The sequence below is a fragment of the Ambystoma mexicanum genome, chromosome 4q, assembly GCF_040938575.1.
Source record: "Ambystoma mexicanum isolate Mex_15411 chromosome 4q, UKY_AmexF1_1, whole genome shotgun sequence".
Taxonomy (NCBI): domain Eukaryota; kingdom Metazoa; phylum Chordata; class Amphibia; order Caudata; family Ambystomatidae; genus Ambystoma; species Ambystoma mexicanum.
Window position 1 is genome coordinate 1,230,576,740 of NC_090928.1, and position 27,139 is coordinate 1,230,603,878.

Below are 27,139 nucleotides of genomic sequence, written 5' to 3' on the forward strand. Positions count from 1 at the left end.
CTGTCAATTCATTAGTACATCCAGACATTGATGACATGCCAAGGCCATGAACAAACTGGCAGATATGGCCTCACTCACGCAGAAGGGAGTAACTTCTTTAAGCTGGATCATAGCGGTTCGTCCACCTCTCCTTCCCCACCATGTACCTTGGCACAGCGTAAATGTGCTCGAGGTCGGATGAGCAAACGACCAACCAATGAAATTGTATTCTTCTTATAGACTAGTGTTGTAGAGTGCCCACCAATGGTCTGATACATTGAAATGTATTATTTGTATAAGGATGTACCTAGGAGGAGCTATTAGTTGTGAAAGAGCCAAATAAAGAGGGACAAGGAACAGCCTCCTGTGTCATGCGCTCTTGTGTTTTTGCATTTTGATAGGCATATTTAATTTGAATATTTGGCGTCGCCCCACTTCTCTCCAGTTCCATCCATCTAGAGTAGGCAGGTAGATGGGGAGAATGGACAGATTGACGGAACAATAGGCTAGAGTACACAGGTGTATGCAGAGATAATTATATGTTCTTTTATAATGTGCTTAATACCGGAGACCAATTTCTAAGCACAAGACCGGGATTCGAACCTGTGTTGCTATGCGGTGTCTTGCTTCCAAGACAAATGCGTTGTCCCTGAGCTATCCTCCTGTACCTAACATGGGCAGATAGGACAGATAGATGCAAAGATAGGCTAAAGCAGGCAGGTAGATGGGGAGATAGGACAGATGGAAATATAGTCTAGAGTAGGCAGGTAGATGGGGAGATAGGACAGGTAGGTGGAAAGATGTGCTAGCGTGGGCAGGTAGATGGGGAGGTAGGGCAGATAGGTGAAAGATAGACTAGAGTAGGCAGGTAGATGGGGAGACAGGACATGTAGATGGAACGATAGGCTAAAGCAGGCAGGTAGATGGAGAGATAGGACTGATAGATGGACATATAGGCTAGAGTAGGCAGGTAGATGGGGATTTAGGGCAGATTCATAGCAAGATGCAATAGATTGGATTGATAGGTTGGAACAAAGGTTAGACTAGATAGATGTGAAGATAAGATACATAGTTAGAAAGGTAGGCTTGATTAGACAGACAGATGAGACGATAGGCTAGAGAAGACAGATGGGAACATAGGGTAGATTAGATAGATTATAAAATAGGACAGAATAGATAGAAAGGAAGATTGGATAGATAGTTGGAAAAAAAGTCTAGATTGAATAGAGAGGGGAATGTAGGCTAGAGAAGACAGGAAGATGGGAAAGTAGGATAGATGGGAAGATATGATAGGTTAGATTGATGGGTTGTAAGTTACAGATGGGAAGATAGGCTACGTAGTTAGAAAGATGGGCTAGATTAGACATCAGACTCTAGACTAGATAAATGGGATTATGATTGATCACAGAGATATGGAAAGAAAGGATAGATGGATGAGATGGCAGGATAAATTAGCTGTGAAGATTTCATACATAGATAGGAAATAGGATAGATTAAACAGATAGAAAGAGCAGATAGATAAAGTAGATGAAATAGGTGGGAAGACGGAACAGATTAGATGGATGGGAAAATGGGAGAGATCGATCCGAAGATAGGGTTGATCATATCGATAGATCGGAAGATTAGATAGATCAATCAACAGATCGAAAGATTAGATAGATCAAATTGACAGATCAGAAGATAGGATGGATCAGATAGGAACATAGAATAGATCTGATAAGACGATAGGTAGATGGGAGGGTAGGTTAAATTGGATAGATTTGAAGAAACAAATATTTGAAGATTGAAAGCAGAAAATGTTCACCCATTCGTTCTAAACGTTGACTGTAGCTCTGGACACTGTTTGGTGCATACATCACCTCTTCCCGCTTAGACTCACAGCAGACACTGTCCTTCTACAGCGCTCCTCTTTGGATATGTGACTGCACCCCTTTTGCTGACTCACAGACCCACAATAACATAGCTGTGATGAATCTGATGGTGTCAACGCTTCTTCCCCATGTGGCATGGGGACGGCAGCAGCTACCTTATCCTGACCCTGGCGGCAGCTATTTGAGGGAGGATCACATGGGGAGGAACCCCTCAAGAGAGTGACACGACATCGGTTGAGACATGGTATCCTCCTTTTCATTCTAGAGATACCCCCTTCATTCCCCAGGCCTTAATGTCATTTTGCCATGACTCCGTTCACTCCCCCCATGAAAGCTACTGAAAATACCTTCCCATACTCTGTATACAAATCATCAAGAATGGACTTCTCTTTCCCTGCATGTAATAGTACTGCAATGAGGAAGCTGAGCGGAGTAATGAAGATCGATAGAGGCCAGAAGCACAAGCTATGCTCTAGTGGTTGCGAGCGCATACTTGATGCTGGGAAATTTAAACTGCAGAGCCCGCTGACTGAGAGAATCTCGTCCTCTAGGCAGTGAACGAGAGACCGATGTGCTTTTGAGGAAGCCCGTGGAGCCAACTGGCTCACAGAGCAGGCCATGGAGAGCAGATTGCAGGATCTGGTTCGCTGCGAGGACATCACACGAGGAAGAGAAAGGAAGACTTCTGGTGTACACAGGCAAAGAGAAGCAGCCTCAATGCTGCTCGAGCATTAAGAAACCCAGAGCAGGCAAGCGGGAGCCGCGTGGGACGTCGAAGCCACAAAGCAGAGGCTGCGATCCCGGGAAGAAGGAACAGGGTGCAGAAGAGCGGCTGCATGCTGACCGTTGGAGAACTGACACACACCACAGAGAGCTGGTGAGTTCACCCAAGGGAACCTGGGACACCGGGGCACGTTGACAACCCTAGCTAAGGCAAAACAGAGTAAATGAAGCATAGGAGATATAATGTGAGACTCGATATTTAACATAACGGAATGAATACACAGTATTGTCAAGTTTGCAAGTGTGCCCAGTGCAACATATGAGAAAACCTTGGCAAATAGAATATACCAGGCAGATACAAGTTGCAAATGTGTTAAGTGAAGCACAGATGAAAGTTCTGGCAGGAGAGTATACCAGGCAGATTCAAGTTGGACAAACTGAAAAGCAAATTACACGAGAGAGTCCTGATAAAAATACATCAGGTATAGCCAAAGACTATACTAAATCATACTAAAAAGGAGAAGCCTGGAAGGAGAGTATACCAGGTATCCTACCAAAATTAAGACTAACAGCCAAGTATTTTTGCATACAAGTTGGTTTGCTGACCAAAAGAAACCCAAGGAAAAAGTGAATCCTTAAATTTTAAAGTACAGTGAAGAGAAATCAAGGGGAAGGGAGTCATCCTCTGAAACTGTGAACTTTATCCACCTGGAACATTTGTGTTGGAGTTGCACCTTTTCCTTTTTGAACATTTGTGTACCTCAAGGCCAAAGACATTTCCCTTTTCACCTTAGAGTTAATTTATAGAGTGTGAGGGCCAGGATAGTATTTCAGACACAGGAGTTTTTGCTTTGGACATCTTGACATTGGACAGACCCTTAGTTTTGTTGTAGGCAGGGAAACACCTCCTGGAATAGGGATAGTGAGGCATTTTCTAACACCATGTGTTCTCTGTGTCCACGTCTCATTCCTGGCTCCTCCTAGCCGATGTTTTTATTATTAATAAGTGGGCACCTATGCCATTTTAATTATGTTAGTTCCTTGAATGTGTGTTTCCTGTTAAATCAGTTTCTATCTAAAACCCCTGGCTGTCCAGCAGCAGCACCGAATAAGCAAGGAAAAAAGATTCATAAAATCAAATACGCAAAATGATTTCAGAGTATGTGAAAGAATATTAGGATTCTTCTGTGACTTGGGCACAATCCACCAGAAGCCTGCCCAACGCTTCTCTAATATTTTAACCCACTGTAGTCATTTCACGTACATTGCTGATATTAAGCTTTTGCATTATTCATTTAAGTCACATTCACCCCATTTGTATACAAACCATGTGACTTGAATTTAGGTATTTGTGTTTATAAACTTTGTATATTTTCTCTGTCAAACATTTAAATGTTTGAACATTGAAGGCCACCTGGAGGAGTGGGACAAGGCAGTTACCTGGTCCAGTGTGCTTCGAAAAACGCGGAGTAGTACACAATGGTTGGAAGGAGGGCCGAGAAGGCCCACAGGAGCAAGGTGGGGAAGAATTGGGTGACGATCGGGTTCTGTTGAAAAGAGTAGAGAAAGATATCTTTTACCACAAGATAGGGTCTGAAAAAGTCAGAAGCAAATGAAACAAACTACAGAGACCTGGAGATTACAAGTAACTAAAAGAAACAGGATTACCCACTATATAAGACATGGAGTCACACGTGAGACAAAATGAAACTTCAACATGTACCACGGTACAAGAAATGCAGACACAACCATGGATCTATGTGATCATTTTGCTTTTTAAAGGTCGCCCAACAAAAAGATTGTTTTTTTGCGGCCGATTTTGGGCGGCATACAAAATGCAAAAACCCACATTGCCTTGACCCCCACCTCCCACCCGGACCTTCCCCACCCTCCACGGTGGGATTTGTTCAAAATCGGGTTGTTTTTCACCCTCGAAAACCCCCTCCCTCAGCACCCACCACCCCCGAACCTCCCTCCCTCAGCCATCCCAAACCCCCACAATCCCCAAAAATAAAACACATACACACACACTTACCCAATTTCCATCGAGGCAGCTTCTGGGTCCTGGCGTGCTCGTCAGCCAATGCGTGCACTTTGCAGCGCAGGGGCGGACAGTTCGATTTAGAAAGACAGCTCTGTACTGTCACAAAGCGGTCTTTATAAATCTTTTTTCTTTTTTTATTCAGTGTTTCTAAAAAGGTCTATTAACCTAATACCCACAACCAGACCTCAAAAGTGGCTCCTGGAGGGTTTTGAGGCAATTGTGAGGCACTGGTGGCATAGCCATTGAAACAGTCAGTGGCTTCATCCTCAAAAATTTGAAAGTGGTAAGTTTCATCCCAGTAATTTGCATCATGGTGGGAAATTAGTTACACATATATAAAAAGGCGTAAGGATATGCGGGGAGGAGCAAAGCGGTAGTGGGTAACTGGAAGGGAAGTAGGGTTGTGGGGGGGCCCCCAACTAAAAGAACAAACGAAGATCAAATTGCCACAATGAAACTTACCAGAATGAAATGTATCCCTTTCAAATGTTTGGAGAAGAAACCAAACTGGCCGAGAGGATAGCCCATGGGTAACACACTGACAAGAAGCCGCGGAGCAACACAGGGTCGATCCCCGTGTTCGAGCTTAGAAACCTCTTGGTATTAAGTGCGTTATAAATAACCAATTACAATTACCAATTACAATAGAACCCAATAAAAAAAAAAAACAAGCAGAGCAGGAGGACCTAGCGTGGATGAGACAAGCATACCAAGAAGACTCCCAGTCCCATAGGTCGTGTTCATGCCTCCCGCCCCCCACGGAACTCACGTTCAGGTACTCCACGGGCTTGGTCACGTTGAACTTGTCCATGGTGGTGATGATGATGGCCGGGGTGGTGAGGAAGAAGAGCAGGAGGAAGAGAATGACATTTATGACAAAGCAACGGATCCACCAGACGATGCCCACGATGGAGAGATGCTCCCTGGAGATAAGAGACAGAACGGGGAGGAGTCAGACAGCACACACGCCCCGCCACTGAAATCACAAGATAGTGTCCACTACTGTCGACATGGTCAGAGAGCTGTTCCCTTTTAAGGGGGACGACAGCAGAGTTAAACAATTCTGAAATAAAAACCCCACAACCTCCACAACATTAGTAAAACCACTTGGCTGGCGATAAGAAGAATTCCATCAGGAATCAGCTCTATGTTAAAAACATTTTTTTTTATGCATTTGTTAGTTAGTATTACTGAATTTCATTGTTTTTTGCAAGGGTCTTTTTTTCCACTTGTCCAATGTGGGTGTGGGGGGTGGGGTGGGATTGGCCCTACCAAGCTCCCTCTATTTCTCCTCCAACCCATTTTCAAATGCTCGTTTAACATGCCAGAAGCCAAGAGGCCGGCAAACTGCCAGAATTTTGCTATATAAGATCACTTCACATTGCATCTTGACGTGAATTCAACTTCAACCTACAGCGGGATCACCAACATAAGTCCTCAAGCGCTAAATCCACTCCATGTCTTGAGGGTATTGACATAAAATAATTTTTAATGCAGTGCATCTAAATGTGAATTAGTTACCTAGGCAGTGGGTATCATGAAAACCCGGTGTAATGGTGGATCGAAGGCCCAGACACAGAGATCCCCGATACTGGATATGACCTACTGGCATCATGGCTATTCAACCAACCTCCTCGTTACAGCAGTGATGAGAGTGACATTGCCGGAGATACGCGGTCTTTGATATTGGCAAAGGAGTGGACTTTTGGCGACTAATGAAGTGATTAGGAGACTTTGATAACCTCCCTAAGATTTGTATCAAGACAACATTTCAGAGACCTGGATTTCAGGGATGGCACATGGAGGTCCAGATAAATGTAATCAAGAGTAGCGAGTTCGGACGAGGGGACTCTATGGATGCGGGTGCCAAGGAAGGCAGTAGAGTAAAGAATAAAGAGACAGTTCTTTGTCGGGGGGGTAGAGAGGAAGGGACATCACAGTGGTTTGCAATGAGGCAGGCATTCCTCAGCAGTATGTTTGTTGAGAAAAGGGTTGTATGTGGTTAAGTGTAGAGAAGAAGAGAATTGTGGTAGCATGTGGGCAGACAGTGCTTACTCAGCGGTGTGTGGTGAGGTGGGATTTCTAAGGAAGCGTGAAGTGTGTGAGCCATGTGATGAGGTGGTGATGGTGGGTTGTGCTCCGTAAGGGATTGCTTATTGGTAGATGAAGAACGGATTCCTCGGTGGCCTGCAACAGGATGAGGTCCTCCATTCCTTAACGCGGCATGGGGACCATTCCATGGCATGAGATGGTCAGAAGGCATTGCTCAGTGGTGTGTGGTGAGAGGGCTTACCAACAAAGTTTGGTTAGGCACTCAAAGCAAGTGCAGCAACAGACGTAGGAGAAACACATTTTCTTCTAAACCGGTATCTGGTGAGGATGGGAATTGCTTAGTAGTTTGTGGTGTGGGGGCAACACTTCAGTTGCTTGGGGTGAGCAAAGGTTTACTTAAATGTGGTTACGAGGAGGTCCCTCCATGTTGGTGCTGAGAATGTATTTGGTACACAGGTGCTCCATTTGCACTAGCCGTAACCCAGCAAGCCACACCAATATAAACTGGCTTCCCTAACATTATGCAGTCTAGAAAGTAAGGTTGAGTCGCACTCAGTGGCCATTGATGCCTCAACCCGGGATGCTAAGGTCAGCTATACAGCATCGCCATTGCGTACTCAAAAGACCGAGGCCCAGCTCCTCTGTGCTTACCAGTAGATATTCTGTGGATCAGGCGCATACGTCACGGTCCAGTTCGGAAGGTGGAGTGATTCGCTGCAGCTAGACGAACTCGGCTCTCCCCGGCAGGCACACCCCTGGCATTTGCAAACATTAAAGTCCTTGAGAATTCTAAAACAGAGCAGCAAAGAAAGAGAATGAGAGCACATGTGGGTCTGAATGTGCCCCTCCAAGGACCCTCAACAGGGCCAATCATTTTCCAGGCTACAAAGCCAGGCTGTTTGTGTGTGCATGTCAAATACAGGACATCGACTAAGAGGCAACGAAGGTTGAACACGTGTCTTATTATACATGGCTATTACTCACGAGACCCTTGAATAAGAACCACGAAAGATCAAACCCATGGCAACAGGTCAGGAGAGCATACAATTCCAAAAGACCCATTAATAAGACCCCTCAGGTATTGGGCCCATGATGACAGATCCTGTAAACACATCCACTCACAAGAGCCTGACCCATTACACCAATAATAGGGATCATGGGGGAAGGTCTGGAGTCTGCATACTTCCATGAACCTCACAACTAAGACCCTCCAATCATCAAACCCATGGATATCCTCATACATAGGTGTGCCTATCACCCATGGGACCCTCAAAATAATGCCTACACATGATCAGAACCATAGTGGCAGGCTCATGTGTGTATACCACCACTCTGGTGACTCTCACACACAACCAAGTATTGATCAAAGCCCTGCTGACAGATCTTCTGTGCGTACAATTCAATGTAACCCTCATATGTGACACACCAAGCATCAGCTGCATGGTGGCAGATCTTCTGTGCGTACAATCCAATGCAGCCCTCATATGTGACATACCAAGGATCAGCTGCATGATGGCGGATCTTCTGTGCGTACACTCCAATGTAGCCCTCATATGTGACACACCAAGGATCAGCTGCATGGTGGCAGATCTTCTGTGTGTACGCTCCAATGCAACCCTCATATGTGACACACCACGGATCAGCTGCATTGGGGCAGATCTTTCTTATGCATGTTATGGACTGTACCCTCAAATAAGACAGACCAAGTATTCAATACACTGCAGGAGTGTGCAAATGATTCAATGAGATCCTTAATTAGAAAAGATCGCAAAGATCTTCAGTGTATATAATCCCACAAGACCTTCATTAGGAGAGACCCATGCCTGACCCTGTGGTGGCAGGTCCCCTGTCTATACAATCCCACAAGACCTTCATTAGGAGAGACCCAGGCCTGAACCTATGATGGCAGGTCCCCTGTGTATACAATCCCACAAGACCTTCATTAGGAGAGACCCATGCCTGAACCTATGATGGCAGGTCCCCTGTGTATACAATCCCACAAGACCTTCATTAGGAGAGACCCATGCCTGACCCTATGATGGCAGGTCTCCTGTCTATACAATCCCACAAGACCTTCATTAGGAGAGACCCAACCCTGAACCTATGATGGCAGGTCCCCTGTCTATACAATCCCACAAGACCTTCATTAGGAGAGACCCATGCCTGAACATATGATGGCAGGTCCCCTGTGTATACAATCCCACAAGACCTTCATTAGGAAAGACCCACGCATGAACATATGATGGCAGGTCCCCTGTCTATACAATCCCACAAGACCTTCATTAGGAGAGACCCATGCCTGAACCTATGATGGCAGGTCCCCTGTCTATACAATCCCACAAGACCTTCATTAGGAGAGACCCATGCCTGAACCTATGATGGCAGGTCCCCTGTCTATACAATCCCACAAGACCTTCATTAGGAGAGACCCATGGCTGAACCTATGATGGCAGGTCCCCTGTCTATACAATCCCACAAGACCTTCATTAGGAGAGACCCATGCCTGAACCTATGATGGCAGGTCCCCTGTCTATACAATCCCACAAGACCTTCATTAGGAGAGACCCATGCCTGAACCAATGATGGCAGGTCCCCTGTCTATACAATCCCACAAGACCTTCATTAGGAGAGACCCATGCCTGAACCTATGATGGCAGGTCCCCTGTCTATACAATCCCACAAGACCTTCATTAGGAGAGACCCATGCCTGACCCTATGATGGCAGGTCCCCTGTCTATATAATCCCACATGGTGTTCAAATAAAGCCCGCCCAAAAGATTGCACTCGTGGTGGCAGGTCCTGTTTGCACAAACCACACAATGAGGACCTTCAAATAAGGCCAACCAACGTTCAGACTTGTGGTGGCACGGCTTATGTGCACATACCACACGGCGAAGACCCCCACATAAGGTGCAACATGGATTGAAGTTGTGGTGGACGGTCTGTGTGTGCAGTAACCTCCAATAAAGACTACCAGGCCCAAAGCAGCAGGCATAAAAGTAAATTAAAATGAACAATACATTTTCTTTAAAAACCCATTAACCCTTTCAGCAGGGGAAAAATTGCCATTCCTTGTTTTACTCTTATTCGGGGTGTGGTACCAGAGATGCAGTGCATGTTTCTATTATGATTAGACGAGCAGTGTAACTGTAGTTAGGAATGCACATTCTGATTACACATGTTTATCTAACATTTGCCCCAGTTCTAAAGAGTGAGCAAATGCTTTGATAATATGGAATGGAGCAAACAGGTTTTCTCACAATCCTTATTTTCTAAACACTTTTGCACCCGGGCAAAAATAAATCAGACCGTTTTTTGTACTATGTTTGCTATAGAACATAAAAAATAAATCTGTTAACAACATGTTTCAAGTTAATCATCAAACACAGTAAATAAAACAAGCCAGTTTTAATTTGGCAGTTTTGAAAACATTTTCGGATAATACAAATGTGTGCTAAATGTATTTGATCCACTTTTTTTGCACACGTGCAAAGCTTCGATAATCTGCTTGGCAGAGGAAAAACACGTATACGGCATGAAGTCCTGTGTACCTGAAAAGAATCCAGGCCTGACTAAATGTTTACCTCAGGCTTCTTTCTGTCTGGACTATTGGGTCAGTGCAGCCTGTTGACCCTTGTGTCAGGTGCAAGAATTGGGTGATCGCAATACCCTCTGCACAGATCCAACGGGTGATTTTCCCCAAGGAGGGCGTGTGTTTCTAATCTTCTCCCACACAGGTCAATCGTTGCCCTGAGTCTGGTCTGCCTTTTCCACCCTCACCACCATTTTATTTATTTATTTATTTATTTATAAAGCGCACCAAACCCAAAGGTATTTGGGCATCTACCATGACACAGTATTTGAAAACTCCCTGAACCAAAGGTGCAGCACTGGGAGGGATACACTGGAACTTGCTTGTGAGCAAAAACTTTAATTGTCTAAAAATAATATGCTTTATTTTCCCATAGTATTTTGTTTAGCTTATTCTGGTTTGAAAGGTCAATAAAAAATATTCAATGAGTAAAATAAAGAGAATACAGAAATAACAGACTAACACGTTAACTGCTGTCGGTTTTATTTCTGTAACTTGTGCTCAAGTATAAGCGCCCAGATACCTGAGGGTTAGGTGCGCTCTATAAATAAATAAACTAAACTAAACAGGTGAACTGAGGGGCTGGGAGGATAGCTCTGGGGCAACGCGCTCGCCTTGGAAGCAAGACGACATGAAGCAACACAGGTTCGTTCCCTGAGTCCGCGCTTAGAATCCTCTGGGTATTAAGCACGTTATAAATAACCAATTACAAAAGGTGGAAGGTCAGCGATTGATACTCAGTACCTTCATAGCGACACTCCTCACCTTCTAAATCCCAGGACCCCTGCGTTTATTAGTTTCAAATTCTTGATGTTGGCAACACTGTTCCAATGTGGCTCAAGGACGGCCCCAATATGATAGGGTGGCATTGCGACAGAGTGAGATGAAGGGTAGTCCCTGGCTAATGGGATATCTTTGTAGTTCCTCTCTACAAAGTGGCCCAGATTGTGCTGGACCCAGTGATACTGGCAATGGGTTCTAGGCACCAGTTATTAGGCCTGGCTAAGGCTCGACGGCATATTTACTTTTGGAATTCATGAAGGAAGCATTAATGCTGCCATGGCTCAAAGGCCGCTGCAATGGATCACTTGGCTAAGAGCAGGAGGGTCTCCCAGGCACCTAAACCTGATCGACAATCTAGCGCGATCGCACACAAGCGAAAAATCCAAACAGGTGGAATGCAACCCAATTTACAATCTCCAACTATATGGTAGGTGTCGGGAAGATTTCCCTTCTAGGCACTTTCCCTCCATTTCTACACCCCCCCATCCCCACACATTTGGCTTTTGAACTCTGTCCTGACTTTTTACAGTGAAGCGAAACTTTCAGCGTCACTCCACTGCACGGTTGCTCATCGTTATGGGGAAACGGTTAGTACTGGGAAACTTAGCTTCCATTAGTCGGTTCACTAGGTTATCACTTTTGGTAACTTTGAATCTTTGCACACAGCATCTTCCAATGCAGTGCAATGGGGTGTACTTTTTGTTTTGCCCTAGACTAACACTCAGAGGATGTTTCAGTTACTCGAGATGTGTCTAAGGACAAACTGGTGGTAGCAGTTGCTTTTTCCCCATATTTGTGGGGTATTTTGTGTTAGCCTTGCCGCCTTTTCCGTATTTGGCTACTGGCTTTGGCTACTGTACTAACATGGGCATGCCACGAGGTCTTTTGTTTGTTCCTTGGCCTTCTTGCCACTAACCCTTCTTCCTGACCTGCAAGGACAGGAACATCCTTATATGGACTTCCAGGGCCATGTGTGTTGCAAGCCTGGAAGTGGGCTGGGACTGTCTGGTTTTGGTGTGTCTGAGTAGTATTCATGAGCATCACTCAGTTGTCCTGATTGGACCACTGCTGGAGTGTGTGTGTGTGTGTGTGCGGAGCAGATCTAGGATTGGCTAGTGTGGAGTTTCGACTCTTACCTACTTTTTTGCATAAGAAGAGATGCCCTGCACCATGTGCCAAAGAGATCCTGAATTTGACTGAAGGAGCCAACTGCCCAGCTTCCAGACGAGTGAGGAGACCGGAGACCCGTTGGAAGAAGACCTGGCACCAACTTTCACTGCTGTTCTGGGAGAGCCCTGCCTGGCTGGTGATCTCCTGAACTCTTGCGAGGAAGCTTCGACCCTTGGGGTGGTGGGAACAATCTCCCTCAATGTCAGCACGGTATCCTGCGAAGAAGAGCCATCGGAAGTTCCCCTGGAAACCGCAGTGGCTGGCCTACTCTGAATTTGTGCTACCGCGCTGCAGACGTCACGGTTATACATTGAGACCCATAACTTTGGCGACAGCTTGTGCTACTGGAGTCATTCCTACCAAATTGTGTGGTTCCTGCATCGAGGGAACCAGAATTAGAAGGCAAAGTTCGACTGTGACAAGTGTGTCCCCCTGTGACGCCGTACATAGGTGTCTGTCATCCAAAACAGCTTTTCTGCATCCAGTCCTGTTCTGAGAGGGGCTCTGTTCTGTATCGAGTTCTTCTCCATCCTGAAGACCGTGCACCAGCAAACGCTGAACAGAGAAGTGCTTGATCCTGCAACCCCTGGGCACCGAGGACTGGAGCTGATGGTGGGACACGTGACCTTGGACCCTCTTCGGATGACCTGCCAGATCTTAAGAAGAATTAGATTTCGGGTGGTGAATTGAAAATGATACTTACCGGTCCCAATTTCCCCTTTGGTAAGAGTTTGGCTTTGCCATTGCTTCCTCACGCAAGCATTCAGAAAGTCAGGAACAGTTTTGTTGACTGTAACAGTGTCTTCTAACCTTTGGAACAATCCCTAGGTACCCAGGACACCTACCTTGATTTGTTTCCACTTCACAAACTTCCTCAGAAGGTCCCATTGAACATAGGGATGACTCTAAAGTTAGGGCTTTGTGGCTACTGGGATTGGACATTGTTTCAGGTGTGGTGTAGTATCTCTGGAGTTACAGCACTGTCCATGTGGTTGTATATATACATTTTATATTAGTTTGTGTGATAGCATTAGCTGCTTGTAGTCATTATTCATTGTGTGCGTTTGGCCATATAATACATGTTAATTTTTATAACAGATTGTCTAGGGGTTATTCCTGTCTACTTACCTTTTGGACACATTGTGGACCCCTTACCAGGCTCACCCCTCCTGAGACTTAGCCTTGACCACTCTCTATGCTACCTTGATTGGTTTGGCTACAGCTCCCAGAGTTGTCCCTGTCACAATTATAGGTTGGCCTCCTATATATCTGTCCCCTAGGCCAGAGTATAGAAAACCAGTCCTAACAGTAGGCCGTCAGATGAAAAAGTATTTTGAGGGGCTTATAAGGAGACGTCTACCTCTATTAATATGGGATAAGACAAATGCCTGGAAAACATGTCTAAAGGTACCTGGTCATAAACAAGGAGTTCAACAAGGAGTCCATCTTCCCTGTAAGAGATATCCATGGATGGGCTACCAAAGTATTGCCTGGATTGCCATCATACGAGGGGAGTCCAAGGTAAACATCTGAATGATCATGCAGTTCTCATCGTCATACAGAGCCAAGAATCAACATGTGTCCGAGAGTTATGGGATGGAACTCGATTACGCATGATGTGAAGTCATACAGGACCTACCCACCAAGGGGAATACACCGAGGTGGTGGGTAGCTACCATAAAGCAGGGTGATTCCACACAGTGGTGTTGGACACAGATGCTAAAGCCGGCCAGTAGATCTCCCAGCAGCTTCATCCAAAGAGAGAACATTATGAATAGCAAGGTCGACGAATGGCGAACGCCGCTCTCAATGGCACGGAATGGGGCGTTAAACGGGCATCTGCACGATAATTCAAGCGACGCAATGGTCCATCGAAACAAAATAAAGCTCCATGTTTGACCATGTCAAGGACCGCACAGGCGTCTAATAGCACAGGTAGGTGGGGCATCCCCATCACCACCGGAGGACTGACCATCTGAGTGATGCAGTAGACGCAAGAGCAAGGCAAGGTATTCTGGTCAATATAGCCTCAAAGTTGTAAATTCAACATCTTTTCAAAAACCTTGCTGCAAAAGGCAAAGTAATTTGATCTGAGTAACTAACGACCGGCTACTAGCATAACAAGGCCGAGCAAAGTAATCAACGACCAGTTACTAGGATAACAAGGCAGTTTTAGGACTGGTCTAAGGGATGGGGGAAAACACGTTGAGGCTGAGACGGAGAGCGAGAGAGGGACAGAGGGACGGAGAGGGTGCTCGAGAGAGAGAGCGCAAGAGAGGGAGAGAAAGGGAGAGACACACCGACACTACCATTATTAAGCACTAAAGGAGCTTATAGTTTGAGGTTTTCTGCAAAATATGCCATCTTAATGTCATCCACTTAACGAGCGTGCTTTAACGAACCAAGTAAAGAGTGAAGGTTGCACAATTTAAGTTCCTGGTAGATTGCCCGACTAGGGACAATCTGGGGTAAAAAAGAAAAAGACCACATTTCTGAATGTCTGGTTCTACCTCAAACATCAGGTCTGGTATCAGAAATACTATCCGAGAGATAAGTGAGTTTTCTGCACTTGTCAGCAGAGTAAGAGACAGATTTCCGAGGATTAACAACAATACATAACTCAAAAAAGTTCGTTTAGGTTATTTTTGGTGTAGAAAACCATACTAGCCCTCTGGAAAGGGGATCTGGCCACTCAGGAAGCTTGGGACGCAGTCTAGATTGTCTGGCTGCCAGGAACGCAGGCTTATACCAGAGTGCTGGTCCGCACCCCGTAACCTTCCCCGCTGCTCCCCCCCCCTTTCCCGCTCCGCCCTCACCGGCTAGCAACTGTGTAGTTTCCTATCCAGTTGCTACGGGTGTAACATTGAAACAAAAAGAAAACGTGCATTGCGGTTCGCTGCATTGTCTTTGAAGTTTGTTTCCCAGTTGATGACTGCATGCTTATCAACAAAGAAAATAGATTTAAGAAACTATGGCACGGTGCCGCACCACAATGTACATTTTCTTTTTTTTCTTTTTTTTTTAAGTTAAACACCCTTAGTACACAAGTAGGAAACTACACAGGTGCTAATGCCGATATACACTTCGGCCAGCCACGTCGGTCTATATCGACTAAATAACAAGTTGTAGTTCTGGCATGGCCACAGTTTGCTGAACTTTGCAACTGTTCTCCAGAGGTCCTAGCATGACCACGGTGAACGAACAGCAGTTCCTTTCTGAGCATTTAAGCCCAATTCTTAGAAGTTCCCAGGCATAGTTTTTCAGGATTCAGGAGTTGTCGTATCACGATACCCAGTTTCCCGCTCTATTTTCTCGTCCTTTCATTGCAGCCCAGTACCCCACCGATAGGCTCTCAAGACTGGCACACAATGAATTAGCGTCCCTGCCCTAGACTCACATGGCAGTGATTGTTTCGTTGTGGAAGGTGACAAAGGCCATCCCCAGCGGCTTCTCGTTCACTTTCTCCTTCTCTTTCTTGTACTCCTCCTTCAGCCGTTCCTCCAGGTCGGTGTAGTACTGGATGGCCTCCACCTGGAAGGAAGGCAAAAAAGACACTGATGTTAAGAGATGTGGCATAAAGTACAGACTGTTCATTTTGTAGGTACCTTTCGTGGCTCAGTGTTCCCCGTGTCGTAACACCCTCACCAAGTATCCTTCTCAACAGAGATACCCTACAGCCTCTCGGAACAGCCTAAAATCATCAAGAAACCCACTACCAAATAATACTGCATCATCCCCCGCTTCTGTTCCCTTGGCCTGCCCGAGTCAGGAGACGCTTTAAGAAGGAATTGGACTGATCCACTTGAAGTCCAGGGGGACTGGTGACCTTGTGTGGTCCTGCATTAAGAGAACAACTTGTCGTCAGGTTCCATTTGCAACAACAACAACTAGGACTAAAGACATTTAAGCAAAGTATTGCTGAGTGTGTTTTCAGTGGACAACAAAAGCACTTAAGGAAACCTGGGAAAATACACTTCGGAGATTCACGCTGAATGCAACATTTTATTACGTTGGAATCAGAAATCAGATGTGCAGCTAAGTCAGTAGATCACATCTTCACCCTATTGGCCAAAGAGATTGGTTTATTTTATTTGTATTTGTATAGCGCGCAGCAGTCCACAGACATTGTGGCACTTGTTACAGAAAGATACTTAGTTGCAGAGTTACCATGTGGCATCATTTACATAGCAAAAGCATATTTGGATACATATTTGTACATCTGTCAAGTGACTGTTGGATAGAAAGAATGTACATAGTTACACAGTGTTAAATTACATTTATAATACAATATACATTAGGAGGATGTGTGTTGCTTACTGAGCTAGTTCTAGAAAGTGGTCTTTAGCCTTTTCCAGAAAGCATGAATGGATGGTTCAGCTCTGAGGAGGGCAGGGAGTGAGTTCCATAGTTTGGGAGCAATGTACGAGAAGCCTAGCCCTCCGGCTTTAGCTCTCCGTATACAGGGGGATGTGTAACTGGTTTGTGTACTGAGTTCTGGGAGGGCGTGTTGAGGTGGGTCTTGATGTAGCTTCTGATAGGTATGAGGGGGCTGTGTTGTTAAGGCATCTATGCGTAATGGTGAGGACTTTGAGTGTAATGCGGTCTTTGACCTGGAGCCACCGCACTGCTTGTCTGGCTTGGGATATGTGGTCTCTCCTGGGAATGCTCAGAGCAGCTCGTAGGGCATTGTTTTGTATCGTTTTTAGTCTGTGTCAGTTTTTGGAGGATGTGCCAGCCAAGAGTGCATTGCAATAACCGAGTTTGGCGCCTATAGTTGCTCTGGCTATTGCAAGGCAGTTGGGTGCAGAAAGGTAGGGTTTAATGGCATTGATACGTTGTGTGCTATATGCTGCCGCAGAGGCTATAGCACTAACTTGTTTGTTCATGGATAGGTTAGCATCGGTGTGGACACCTAGTGTCTTGACTGAGGAAGATACTGTGATGGCAGAATTATCGATGTTAACGTTGCTGTATTGGGGACTAAGTTTAGCTATTGTGGCTTTCTGCCCAAGGATAAGGATTTCAGTCTTATCCCCGTTAAGACACAAGCCATTAACAGCCATCCATGCTTGGCATAGATATCATGTAAGGCAGTGGCGTCTTGGTGGTAGGAGCCCGATAGTGGTAGGAGAACTTGAGTATCATCAGCATAGTTAGTATATGCTATACCCATGGAGTCAAGTAGGTCGAAGAGGGGTTTAGTCAGGGCTTTAAGTGGGCCGGGGCCTGCCGGGGCACAGCCGAAATATCGTTTTGAGGCCGGGCCCCTGCTGGGGCCCAGTAATCTCCCCTGGCAGCCCCGGCCACTACACGAAAAGGCATTTTTTTCTACAGCCTGAAGCGCTCGCTCGTTTGCGAGAGCTTCAGGCTACAAAAAAAAAATGCCTTTCAGCCATAATGGTGGCGCCGCACCTGCGAGGCATTCCTTTAATCAAATGACTCCCGTCGGCCTGCGCCACCATTATGGAAAAAACGTGAGGCCGCTGAAAGCAGCGGCCTTGCTTTCTAAATACTGGAGCTGCCGCGCATTCGCAGGACTTTCAGTATTTAGGAAAAAGGCCTCTGCTTCCAGTGGCCTCACCCTTTCAGCCTTAATGGTGGTGCTGCCCCTCCCCAGGTGGCGAGGGGCAGCACCACCATTAAGGCTGAATAGGCAGGCGCTGTCCCCTGCCAGGCAAGCCTACACAAAATAAATGCAGAGATCAGCAGCCTCTCCCCTACAGGTGAGAGGGTGCTAATCTCTACAAAAGGCTGCCTGGCAGGGGTGGCAGTAGCCCATTGAGCCGGGGCTTGTCAAGGGGGCGTGGCCTAACGGGCCATCAAGACCCCCGCTGTTAGGCCACGCCCCCTCGATGAGCCCCGGCTCGATTTGTAGTGCCACTTAAGGCACTGGGTTTAGTGAAGAGGTTATAGAGGGTGGGGGCTGTGCATGAACCTTGGGGGACTCGGCAGTGTATGGTAGTGGGGTCAGCATTTGCTATGTTAGAGAATACCTTCATGCCTCTGCCTCCCAGGAAGGACGTAATCCATGAAGCTGCTTGTGTGGAAAAGTGGGCTGCTTGGGTGAGATGGGTGGTTAGGGTTTTATGGTTGACCAAATCAAATGCTGCCGAGAGATCGAGCAGAAGGAGGGCAGGTTTACTTTTGTCAATGATCTGTGAGATTTGATTTTTTAGGTCTAGTAGGGCGGTTTCTGTTCCATGTCCTACGCGGAACCCAGATTGTCTTTTTCCCAATATAGAGTTGGATTCGATGTATAGTTAGATCTGGTTGTAAGCTGCCTTGTCCAGGATTTTTAGAAGGAATGGGACTGTCGTTATCGGTCTGTAGTTGTTGGGCTGAGCTGGGTCTAACGTGGTTTTATTTTAGAAGGGGGCGTCCTCACGCTTCTTTCAGACTGTTAGGTACAGAGCCTGTTCAAAATGAAGCATTAATGAATGCAGTCACCAGTGGTGCTAAGTCTGTCTCCTTTGCCTAGTGATGGTTTGAGGTGTTTGATGAGATCAAGGACCTCAGATTCGGTAGTGCCTCTGAAGTTGAATTGGGCGTGGTGGGGGTCTCTCTGTTTGGCTTGTGTACGCCGGTTGTTATTTTGGTTGGGGAGGGCTTTGCAATGGTTATGAATTTATTTATTGTAGGAGATCAATTTTGTTGAGCATTGCAGATTGGATGCCTGCGCTCCAGTTTTTGTCTTGGACTATCTCATCTGTGCTAACCGGAGGTGTGACCATTTCATTGAAGATTGTGAATGTCTCTGACTTGCGAATTGGACTTGGGGATCCTGTCGTTAAAGGAGTTAGCTCTCCAATACAAAAAAGCAATCATCACTGCTAAAGCTATCCGTTTGAAGACGTTCCTGTTTAAGTCAGTTGGGTCTGCTTGCCAGTTTTTTTGTGCCTGCCCCTTTTGTGAGCGGAGAGCTTGGAGTTCATCTGAGAACCAAGAGTTGTGGTGGAAGAATTTTTTTTCTTTCTTATTCTCAAGAGGAGCTATTAAGTTTATAGCATTGGTAAGTGTGTTGTTAAAGATGTCTGCTAACACTTTAGGATCCTGAGAGAATGGGGGAGCTAGACATGGGTTGTTGAGGTAAGGTCGGAGGTTATCTGCGTTGAGTTTTTTTGAACTTCTAGTTAAGGCTGGTGGCGCGTGGGTGAGAACTTTGGAGCTTGGGGTTGCGGGGATGTCAAATTCAATGCAGGTGTGGTCTGTCCAAGGATAGGCGGTGTTTGAGGTAATGTTGGATGCACAGTTGTGATCCATGACCCAGTCAAGGGTGCGGCCTTTGGAGTGGGTTGGAGAGATTACTCCTTGAGAAAAGGCTAGATCTAGTAGTTCTTTAGCTAGAGCTGAGGCAGGTTCATCTTTAGGGTAATTGTAGCCTAGATTTAGGTCTCCTAGTAATAGAATTTTGGAAGATTCTTTATTGTTGTTACTGAGTTGGTGGGAGAGGTGGTCTTGGAAGTCTGCGGGGGGCCCGGAGGCCTGTACAGGATATGAATGTTGATTGTGTTGTTGGGTGAGAGCGTTAATTTAACTAATAGGATGTCAGCATTACCACCCCAGGTGCTAGAGTCTGCTAGTCTAATGGAGAGTGGGTCTCTGTCAGGGGCGTTGCTAGGGGGGGGCTAAGGGGGCTATAGCCCCTGGTCTTTTGGTTGTAGCCCTGGATAGAATCTCAGGAGCTACAGCCAAAAGACTAGCTAGCCCCCAGTCCCAACAGTTCCGACATCAATTTAGCCCCGGGTCTTTTCCAGACCTAGCAACTCCCCTGGTCTCTGTAGATAAGAGCAACTCCACCTCCAGTTCTGTCCAGTCTATCCTGTCTAAGGATGGCGTAGCCTGGAGGTAGGGCTAGTGAAATCGCTGGGTAGGAGGCATCATTGAGCCATGTTTCAGTTACGCTAAGTAGGTCAAGATTATGGGTGGATGATAGGTCATTTATCTCTAAGGCGTGTGCAGGGAGAGAGCATACATTCAGTAGTGTGCATTTGAGAGGTAGACATTGTGGCATTTTGGTTATGTTCATTTTGGAGTGTGATGTGGTAGGTTCTTTTGTTGTGGGAGATTGTGTGCGGCTTAGTGCACGGTATTGCTAGAGAAAATTGGTGAGGCAAGGGGCGAATGTCATGACCCTTGCTACAGTAGGTAGAAGGTGTGGGTGCAGTGCGGGTGCTTAATCTGTTATTTCTCACAGGGAGAGGTGGATGTGCGCATAACCAGTGTCTGGGTAGTGTGCGGGTGCTGAGTCTGTGAAGTCTAGCCACTAGGCTGGGGGGTTGTGACTGTGTGGTGTGATGGTCTAGTGGAGTGGGAGGGGAGTGTATTGCTGTGCAATACGTATGATATGTAGGATGAGGGTGTATAGGTGTGGGTCCCAGAATTGTGGCGGCCATAGTAAATGTCACGAGGATAGCTAGGCGGAGCGCAGTATTGAGAGCAAGGGTCTGTGGACCTTTGTTGTGCACTGTATGTGAGATCTGGTTATAATCCTACTGCCCAATTTGGACTCGATTGAAGGACGATTCCTTTTAGATCAGTTAAACAGGCGCTGTTCATCCAATGGCCAGAAACCGGACTTGGCAGCTATCCCATACACTATTTGGAAACACACTTCTGAAAGAAATGCCACCAGTGCTACCTTGTCCATAACATAGCCAGCCCTTACATCAGACTCAAGGGATCAACTTCTAGGTTCAATGGTCAATAAGAATCCATACAAAACACCAAGGGAGGGAGCAGGTGCTCCCTCCATCCAGCCCGACCCATAAGGGGCTCACATTCCAGCTATGGTGGTAATGCTAAAACTTTAGCACAAATACAGCGTGTTTGACTCCCACCATATTACACATAAGTAGATACGGACTACTGACGGTATTGCAGAGGAACACCTCCAGTAGTAAATACCGCTGGATCACAAGGTGAAATAGTGCTTTCTAAATCCTTCAATTTTTCACTCTACATTTCAGATGGTGATAAATATTTCAGTGCAGCCCAAATTGCGGTACACATTGTTTACTATATAGAAGAGATACAGAAGCACTTTCCTTCAATACTGGAATACACTTTTGACATGGGCGCATTAAAAGCGGTAATATTTAGGGTCCTCTGATGCCCACCTTCTATGCAATGCAGGGAAAGGTCAATAGCGAGTATTAGGAAAGAGGTGTCTTTGTGCAGCTTTTCCATCGACTTCAACGGGACCAAGGCATATCTGTCGTTTCATGACACCACCTGATTTTTGCACGCAAATTCCATGTAAACCTCAATCCCTGACTTAACTCATTTCATTATGGAGGGGCCAGTGAATTCTTAAGGCTACAATTGCAGTGGAAACCTATCCACGGTGTAAGTCAACGGTGCAGCACTTCTGTCTGCCATGCAGCCAGTAGTACAAGGGGGCCAAGTCTCATCTTTGTTTTGACTGTCAGCATGTGTCCTGAACTCAGTGTAGCCCAGACAGGCTGGTGGCAGTGGTGCCTTCCTTTGCAATTTATGGGACCACATCTATGGACTCTTTAGCACATGGCAAACCTTTAGTAACTACAGTGCTCAAAATGGCTGGCCATGATTTGCATGCCCAGTCTTTGTGCTTCACTGACCTTTTGTCCGTCTTCCTCTCAGGCAAGGATATTAAATAGCCATAAATGGGCATCCTCTTTGCGGGTTCTGGCCAGAGCCTGGGAAGTGACCCGTGTGTGCCTGGAAATGGTTTGGGCTGGATAAGAGGCTGCACACAGTTCCAATACACATCCTGGACCTAGTTTGTGTCAGGAGGGTGGCTCAGGGGCAACACGTTTGTCTTGGAAGCAGGACAATGCAGAGCAACACAGGTTAGATTCCCGGTCCCGCACAAGAGTCTGATCTCCATTATTAAGTGCATTATAAAAGATGTACATAAGATGGCTGTCCATAATTGGGCAGTTGCCCAGGGCTTGAATGCCATGGGTCTCCTGAAAGGTGGGCTGGGACTTCAGTTGATCACTAGAGCCAAGGATCCAAAGCACAAGAGGCCACAGAAGGATAATGGAAGACTGCTGCTGGGCCAAACTTTGCCGAAGCCATGGACCGCTAGGTGAATCTCTGCTCTTTCGTCAACACGGGAGACCATTCATAGTGTATCCCACTCGTGAACTCATGGGCTGAACCAGTTCAGATTCCTGCCTCACAAAAGCCTGGAGCCCCGAAGATTTATTGGCCTGTAGTTGGCATCCACCATCCAAAGTGGGGACTTCTGTTGCCTGGACCTTACAGTCTTCTGCTGCTGCCTTGCTGGAGTCCTGTAGTCCTGTGACTTCAGGTCGGCGGGCCGTGTGGGGGATAGGGAGATCTCTACTGCTCATCCAGTCTGGCATCCAGATGGCCCATCAACATTGTGGGAGCATCCAGGTGGCCCTTCAACATCGTGGGAGTGAAAGTAGAAGTCCTTTATCTTCATCCTGAGTCCAGCCTGGTGGCCTTTGCGACTGTGACCTGAGTGACAAAGATGGGAACCACTGAAATGCTGGAACTAGCTGTGAATAGAACACTCGCCACCATGTAAACCCTGGACCTCTAACGCCAGAACTTATTTCATGATACTGTAAGGAAGGCATGGTATCAAAGCAAGACAGACACAAGTGATCACAGCTCAAGGGTGTTAATTAAACTGTAAAAATTGGGGAGGTAAACACCTAATTTAAACCTAAATCTAAGATGGGAGCAAGCTACGACCATCAAATAATAATCATACAGTCCTAGTGGAGTCTAGTCAAATAAACGGAGCCTATCTAAACGAAACTATTGCCAATCCTTACCGCTATGCTACAAAAAAGAGTGTGGGAAAATGTTCACAAGAAAAGAAAGAAGTGTTAACAAAATAATAAGTCAGGATGTTATGGCCGGGTCTCCCATACCCATGTTTTTAGCACGGGACAAGGTGGGACTCTTGAAGACAGCACACTCCTGGGCTTCTCCGGCATGAGTTTACAGTTCCCTTTCTCTATATCAGGGCCTTCTGAGTCCAAGTCTCTTTTCATGCAAAGTCTCTTGCTTCAGAGGGGCCTGATATGCTAAAACCAACAAAACAAACAGTTCCTTCTGGTAATCTTCACGTCGGGTGATTACTCTTCACCCTAGCATCCCCCTAAGCCAGGCTCCGATCCTTCTTTCAGCGTTAGCCTCTCAAAGCACTTGCCAATTTAAACAGAGGCTTCTTAGGGCGATCTCGTCTCACTGAGTCACTGTTATTCTATGGCAAGTGCGTGCTTCACAATATCAGTTTGCATAGCGTTCCCCTCAGCTAGGCGTAAACGCCAGTTTCACAATTCCCTCAGTCGGGTTCACACTTTCCACAGTTCACAATTTCTAAATCTCATTAGAAAGCGGGGGTTCCCTTAGCTTTCTCTTGGCATCCCTCCATCGGGTTACATTTGCCACAGTTCATATTTCAACAAAAAGTCATTCTAGACCCCTTAGGATCGTCCCTTTACCGAAGTTCAGATCTCATCCCCCAGTCAGGCGCTCGCTAAAGCCCCCAGTCAGGCGCTCGCTAAAGCCCCCAGTCAGGCGCTCGCTAAAGCCCCCAGTCAGGCGCTCGCTAAAGCCCCCAGTCAGGCGCTCGCTAAAGCCCCCAGTCAGGCGCTCGCTAAAGCCCCCAGTCAGGCGCTCGCTAAAGCCCCCAGTCAGGCTCTCTCTAAAGCACCCTGTCAGGCTTCACAATGTTCTAGGGTGTGTTAGGTTTCATCACAATTCGCAGGCATCCGTCAGTCGGGTTCACGTCTGCCTTCACAATACGTCAAAGACTTTCGACTGTACCAGGGATTTGGTTTGACCGCCTTGACATCTCACGGAGGCCTCCCTTAATGCCCCTTGGTACCGGTTAATTCTCCTAATTCGGGAGAGGGGGCACCAGCCAGAGACCTTCGAAAGAGTACCCACGTGGTGCCAGACCACTATTTCTGGAGCCAGTTTCTCTCATAAACGTTTACAAGGTCTCCCTATACCGGGCCTTGGACCCTTCCCACAAAGTTTACAAGGGTCTTCCACTGCACTGCTGGGCTTGGACCCCTCTCACAAAGTTCACAATCTTCAAAGTCCTAGTCCCAGAGTGCACTTGTGATAATTTTGCTCCCACTTCACAGCTCCCCAAACGGCAGTCCTAGTTTTGGGAGCTGTAGGAGCCACAAAGGGGATGTTTCAATGAGGTCAGGGTCTTACCTCCGGGACCGCATGTACCTGCGGTCTCCTGTCTGGCCCCAGGGGAGGAATTCTGCTGCAGGTACCGGCAGGCAACCCGCAGCTGCTCCTGGTCTTGCCTTCTGGAAGTACAGCTCCCTCCCTCCACACTGCAGTCTCCTCTCAAATAGCAGGGCCAGTGTTTTGGCGGTTTTCTCCTCCTCCAGGTATTCCAGGGCTTCTGCAGCTCACTAGGGCTTTTTCCTATGTGGCACCTTCCAGCATCCCAGACTCGCTCAAAGTGTGCTTTCCTGCTCTGCCTTTTATGCTGCCTGGGAGAGACAAGTGACGTCAGGTGCGAGTAATTAAAGAGGGAGGCCTGACTTAGCCTGGCCTCCTTAATGGGACAGTCTGCTGTAGAAAGTGGAGAGTGTTTTCTGTGTCTGTGGTTCCCTATTGGTAATCTTTATCCTCCCTATCTCTCTCCTCCTCGTCTCAGTGAATTTATAAAAGAACAGAGGAGAGGACTTATGGGGATAGTAGTTGTCACTAGTACGTTTAGGAAAATCTAGAAAAATATTGTCGAGGAAGGGGGCTACTCCTGTTATCGCTCACGGTGAGTTGTCCGTGAGAAAGTGTCCATGTCAGGAAGGGGGTGGGGTTTGAGTTTCTAAATATCCTACCTGTTAGGAAGGGGAAAAGGTGTTATAAGGAAGGAGGTACCGCGTCTCACCATCGGGTGCCCCTATTCTACTCTCAGAGGATCCAGGTGATCCTTCCACATTGGTCCACCCCTAGGAACTAGATCCAACAGCGATGGCCGTGTCCTGGACACCTTTGATGACAAATCCCCAGGGATAAGCACATGAGGCACCTTCTGTTTTCTCACAACACACAGCTTTTCTATAGCGCCAAACACCAAGGAAGGGGTCTTACAGCACCGGTAACTTGTATGAGAAACTGGCGCATTGTGGACTAAAACATATGGTGAGAGCAGAGGCCCCCCCATCTGAAAGAGAGAGGGTGTGGGTCCGTCAATTGGGCATCACCCTGATGGTGTGCATGTGTCTTTCCGACTTATAGACTTCAGGGTTAATGCACCTGCGCTATTTTAAACCTCCAGATGTGGACAATCGATTGTTTGACAAACGTATGTGTATATTAACTGTACATTACACCAAGCTCCTAATCCACTTAATCTAAGCCTTACTGCTGAACCTTATTACCAAGTGAGAGATTGGATTAGATTTCTGTGGTAAACCTTTGCATGTCCACCAAGATGGGTGCCTCAGATCATTTTACCAGTATTGGTTCTGAAAAGCCTCCCAACTGTGACCCACCTCTCTACCATGAAAACACGTACAGCTGCAGTATGATCGATCATTGTAAATGCTGCAATGTCAGCCTCAAGATGGCTATTGAAATGCAATAAAATGTTTACTACTGCCAGTGGTATTTTATTAAATCACCATTAGGTACCACTGAAGCGGCAATAAAGCTGTATATTGTGGTGCCCCTCACATCACTACAGCTGGTTACATCATTTATAGCCAGTGCTAATTATCCAAATAAATCCAACGGGCCTGTAATAGCCAAATATTTGACAAGTACAACTTGGAGGTCACAGAGTGCGACAAATGAAATCTCTTGCGACTTTTTTCTTTTTTTGAAAAATGTATTTGAATTTGTATAACGCACATCGGCCCCGGGGCATCGTGGCACTGTTACAGTATGCTCACTTGGTACAGCAGGGGAGTACAGCAGGAAAGTACATTCATAACGTTACAGTCAGTATGTAGGCGAAGGTGAAGAGGCGGATTAGTTGAACAGAGTGGTTTTCAGCCATTTGCGGAATGCAGTGTAGGATTTTTCATTTCTTAGTGCAAAGTGCAGACTTTGCACTTATGAACATTCGATTTGAAAGCCCCTTGTTGTAAAAATCTATAAAGGAAAACCTCCATTTAAAGTGAACATGCGGACACCCGCTTCACAAAAAGAAAAACCAATGGGCCTCATTACGAGTTTAGTGGGAATTCAGCTGTGAACCTTGATCATAGTTACTGCCACTCGGTCCTGTGGGCTTACCACGGGGCGACGAGTGATGCCAAAACTGTGTTCATCTTCATACATAAAAAAGAGGTAGGGATCGTCCCTTAAAGCATAATGTAGATTGGGACATGTAAAAATTGTTATACCAGTAGTATCCACTATGCTATTGAAGAGAAAAATCTAATATCATTTGAATCAGATTAAGTTATGGTGTATCCTAACAGCGGATATCACATTTACTTTACGCCATTATAAATACTGAAAACATTCCTTCTTAATTTGAAAAAAGATTTTTTAATGGGATATTTTTGCTTTTTACCTTTTAATGTTTGAACAAACCATTAATGGCACAGAAATTGGTGACACAAATTCCAAAATATTTTTCTTTCTAAAAATTGCTTGAACTCAAAATCACATGAAAGACAATAGTCTAGGACTTGCTTAAACTCAAAATCACATGAAAGACAATATAACAAATTTAAACACAAGTGCAAAAACGAGCTTAAAAACCAAAGATTAAGCAAACATTAATGAAGTCAAAAAGTTCATCAAGGCATATACATTCAAACTGGATTTGCAAACAGAGAAAACAGAAAAAACAGAGAAAACAGAAAACTCAGAAAACCAGGAGAGCCTTATTGAATAAGGCACCAAACCTTTTGGAGTAGATAAATACAGGAAAAGGTGAGTGAGAAATGAAGAAAATAGAGGGACCCTGCGGCC

General features: G+C 46.1%; 1 protein-coding gene across 4 annotated transcripts in view; it reads right to left on the bottom strand.

Annotated features, from left to right (window-relative positions):
- TMEM63B (transmembrane protein 63B) overlaps window positions 1-27,139 on the bottom strand; it is a 506,581-nt gene that overhangs the window by 33,556 nt on the left and 445,886 nt on the right. For all 4 annotated transcript variants that reach the window (XM_069608789.1, XM_069608792.1, XM_069608790.1 and 1 more), the window contains 4 exons: window positions 15,612-15,745; window positions 7,321-7,458; window positions 5,387-5,540; window positions 4,014-4,120 (listed from right to left, as the gene is read on the bottom strand). In XM_069608789.1, the coding sequence (XP_069464890.1) occupies window positions 4,014-4,120; window positions 5,387-5,540; window positions 7,321-7,458; window positions 15,612-15,745 (533 nt within the window). The remainder of the gene's footprint in view (window positions 1-4,013; window positions 4,121-5,386; window positions 5,541-7,320; window positions 7,459-15,611; window positions 15,746-27,139) is intronic.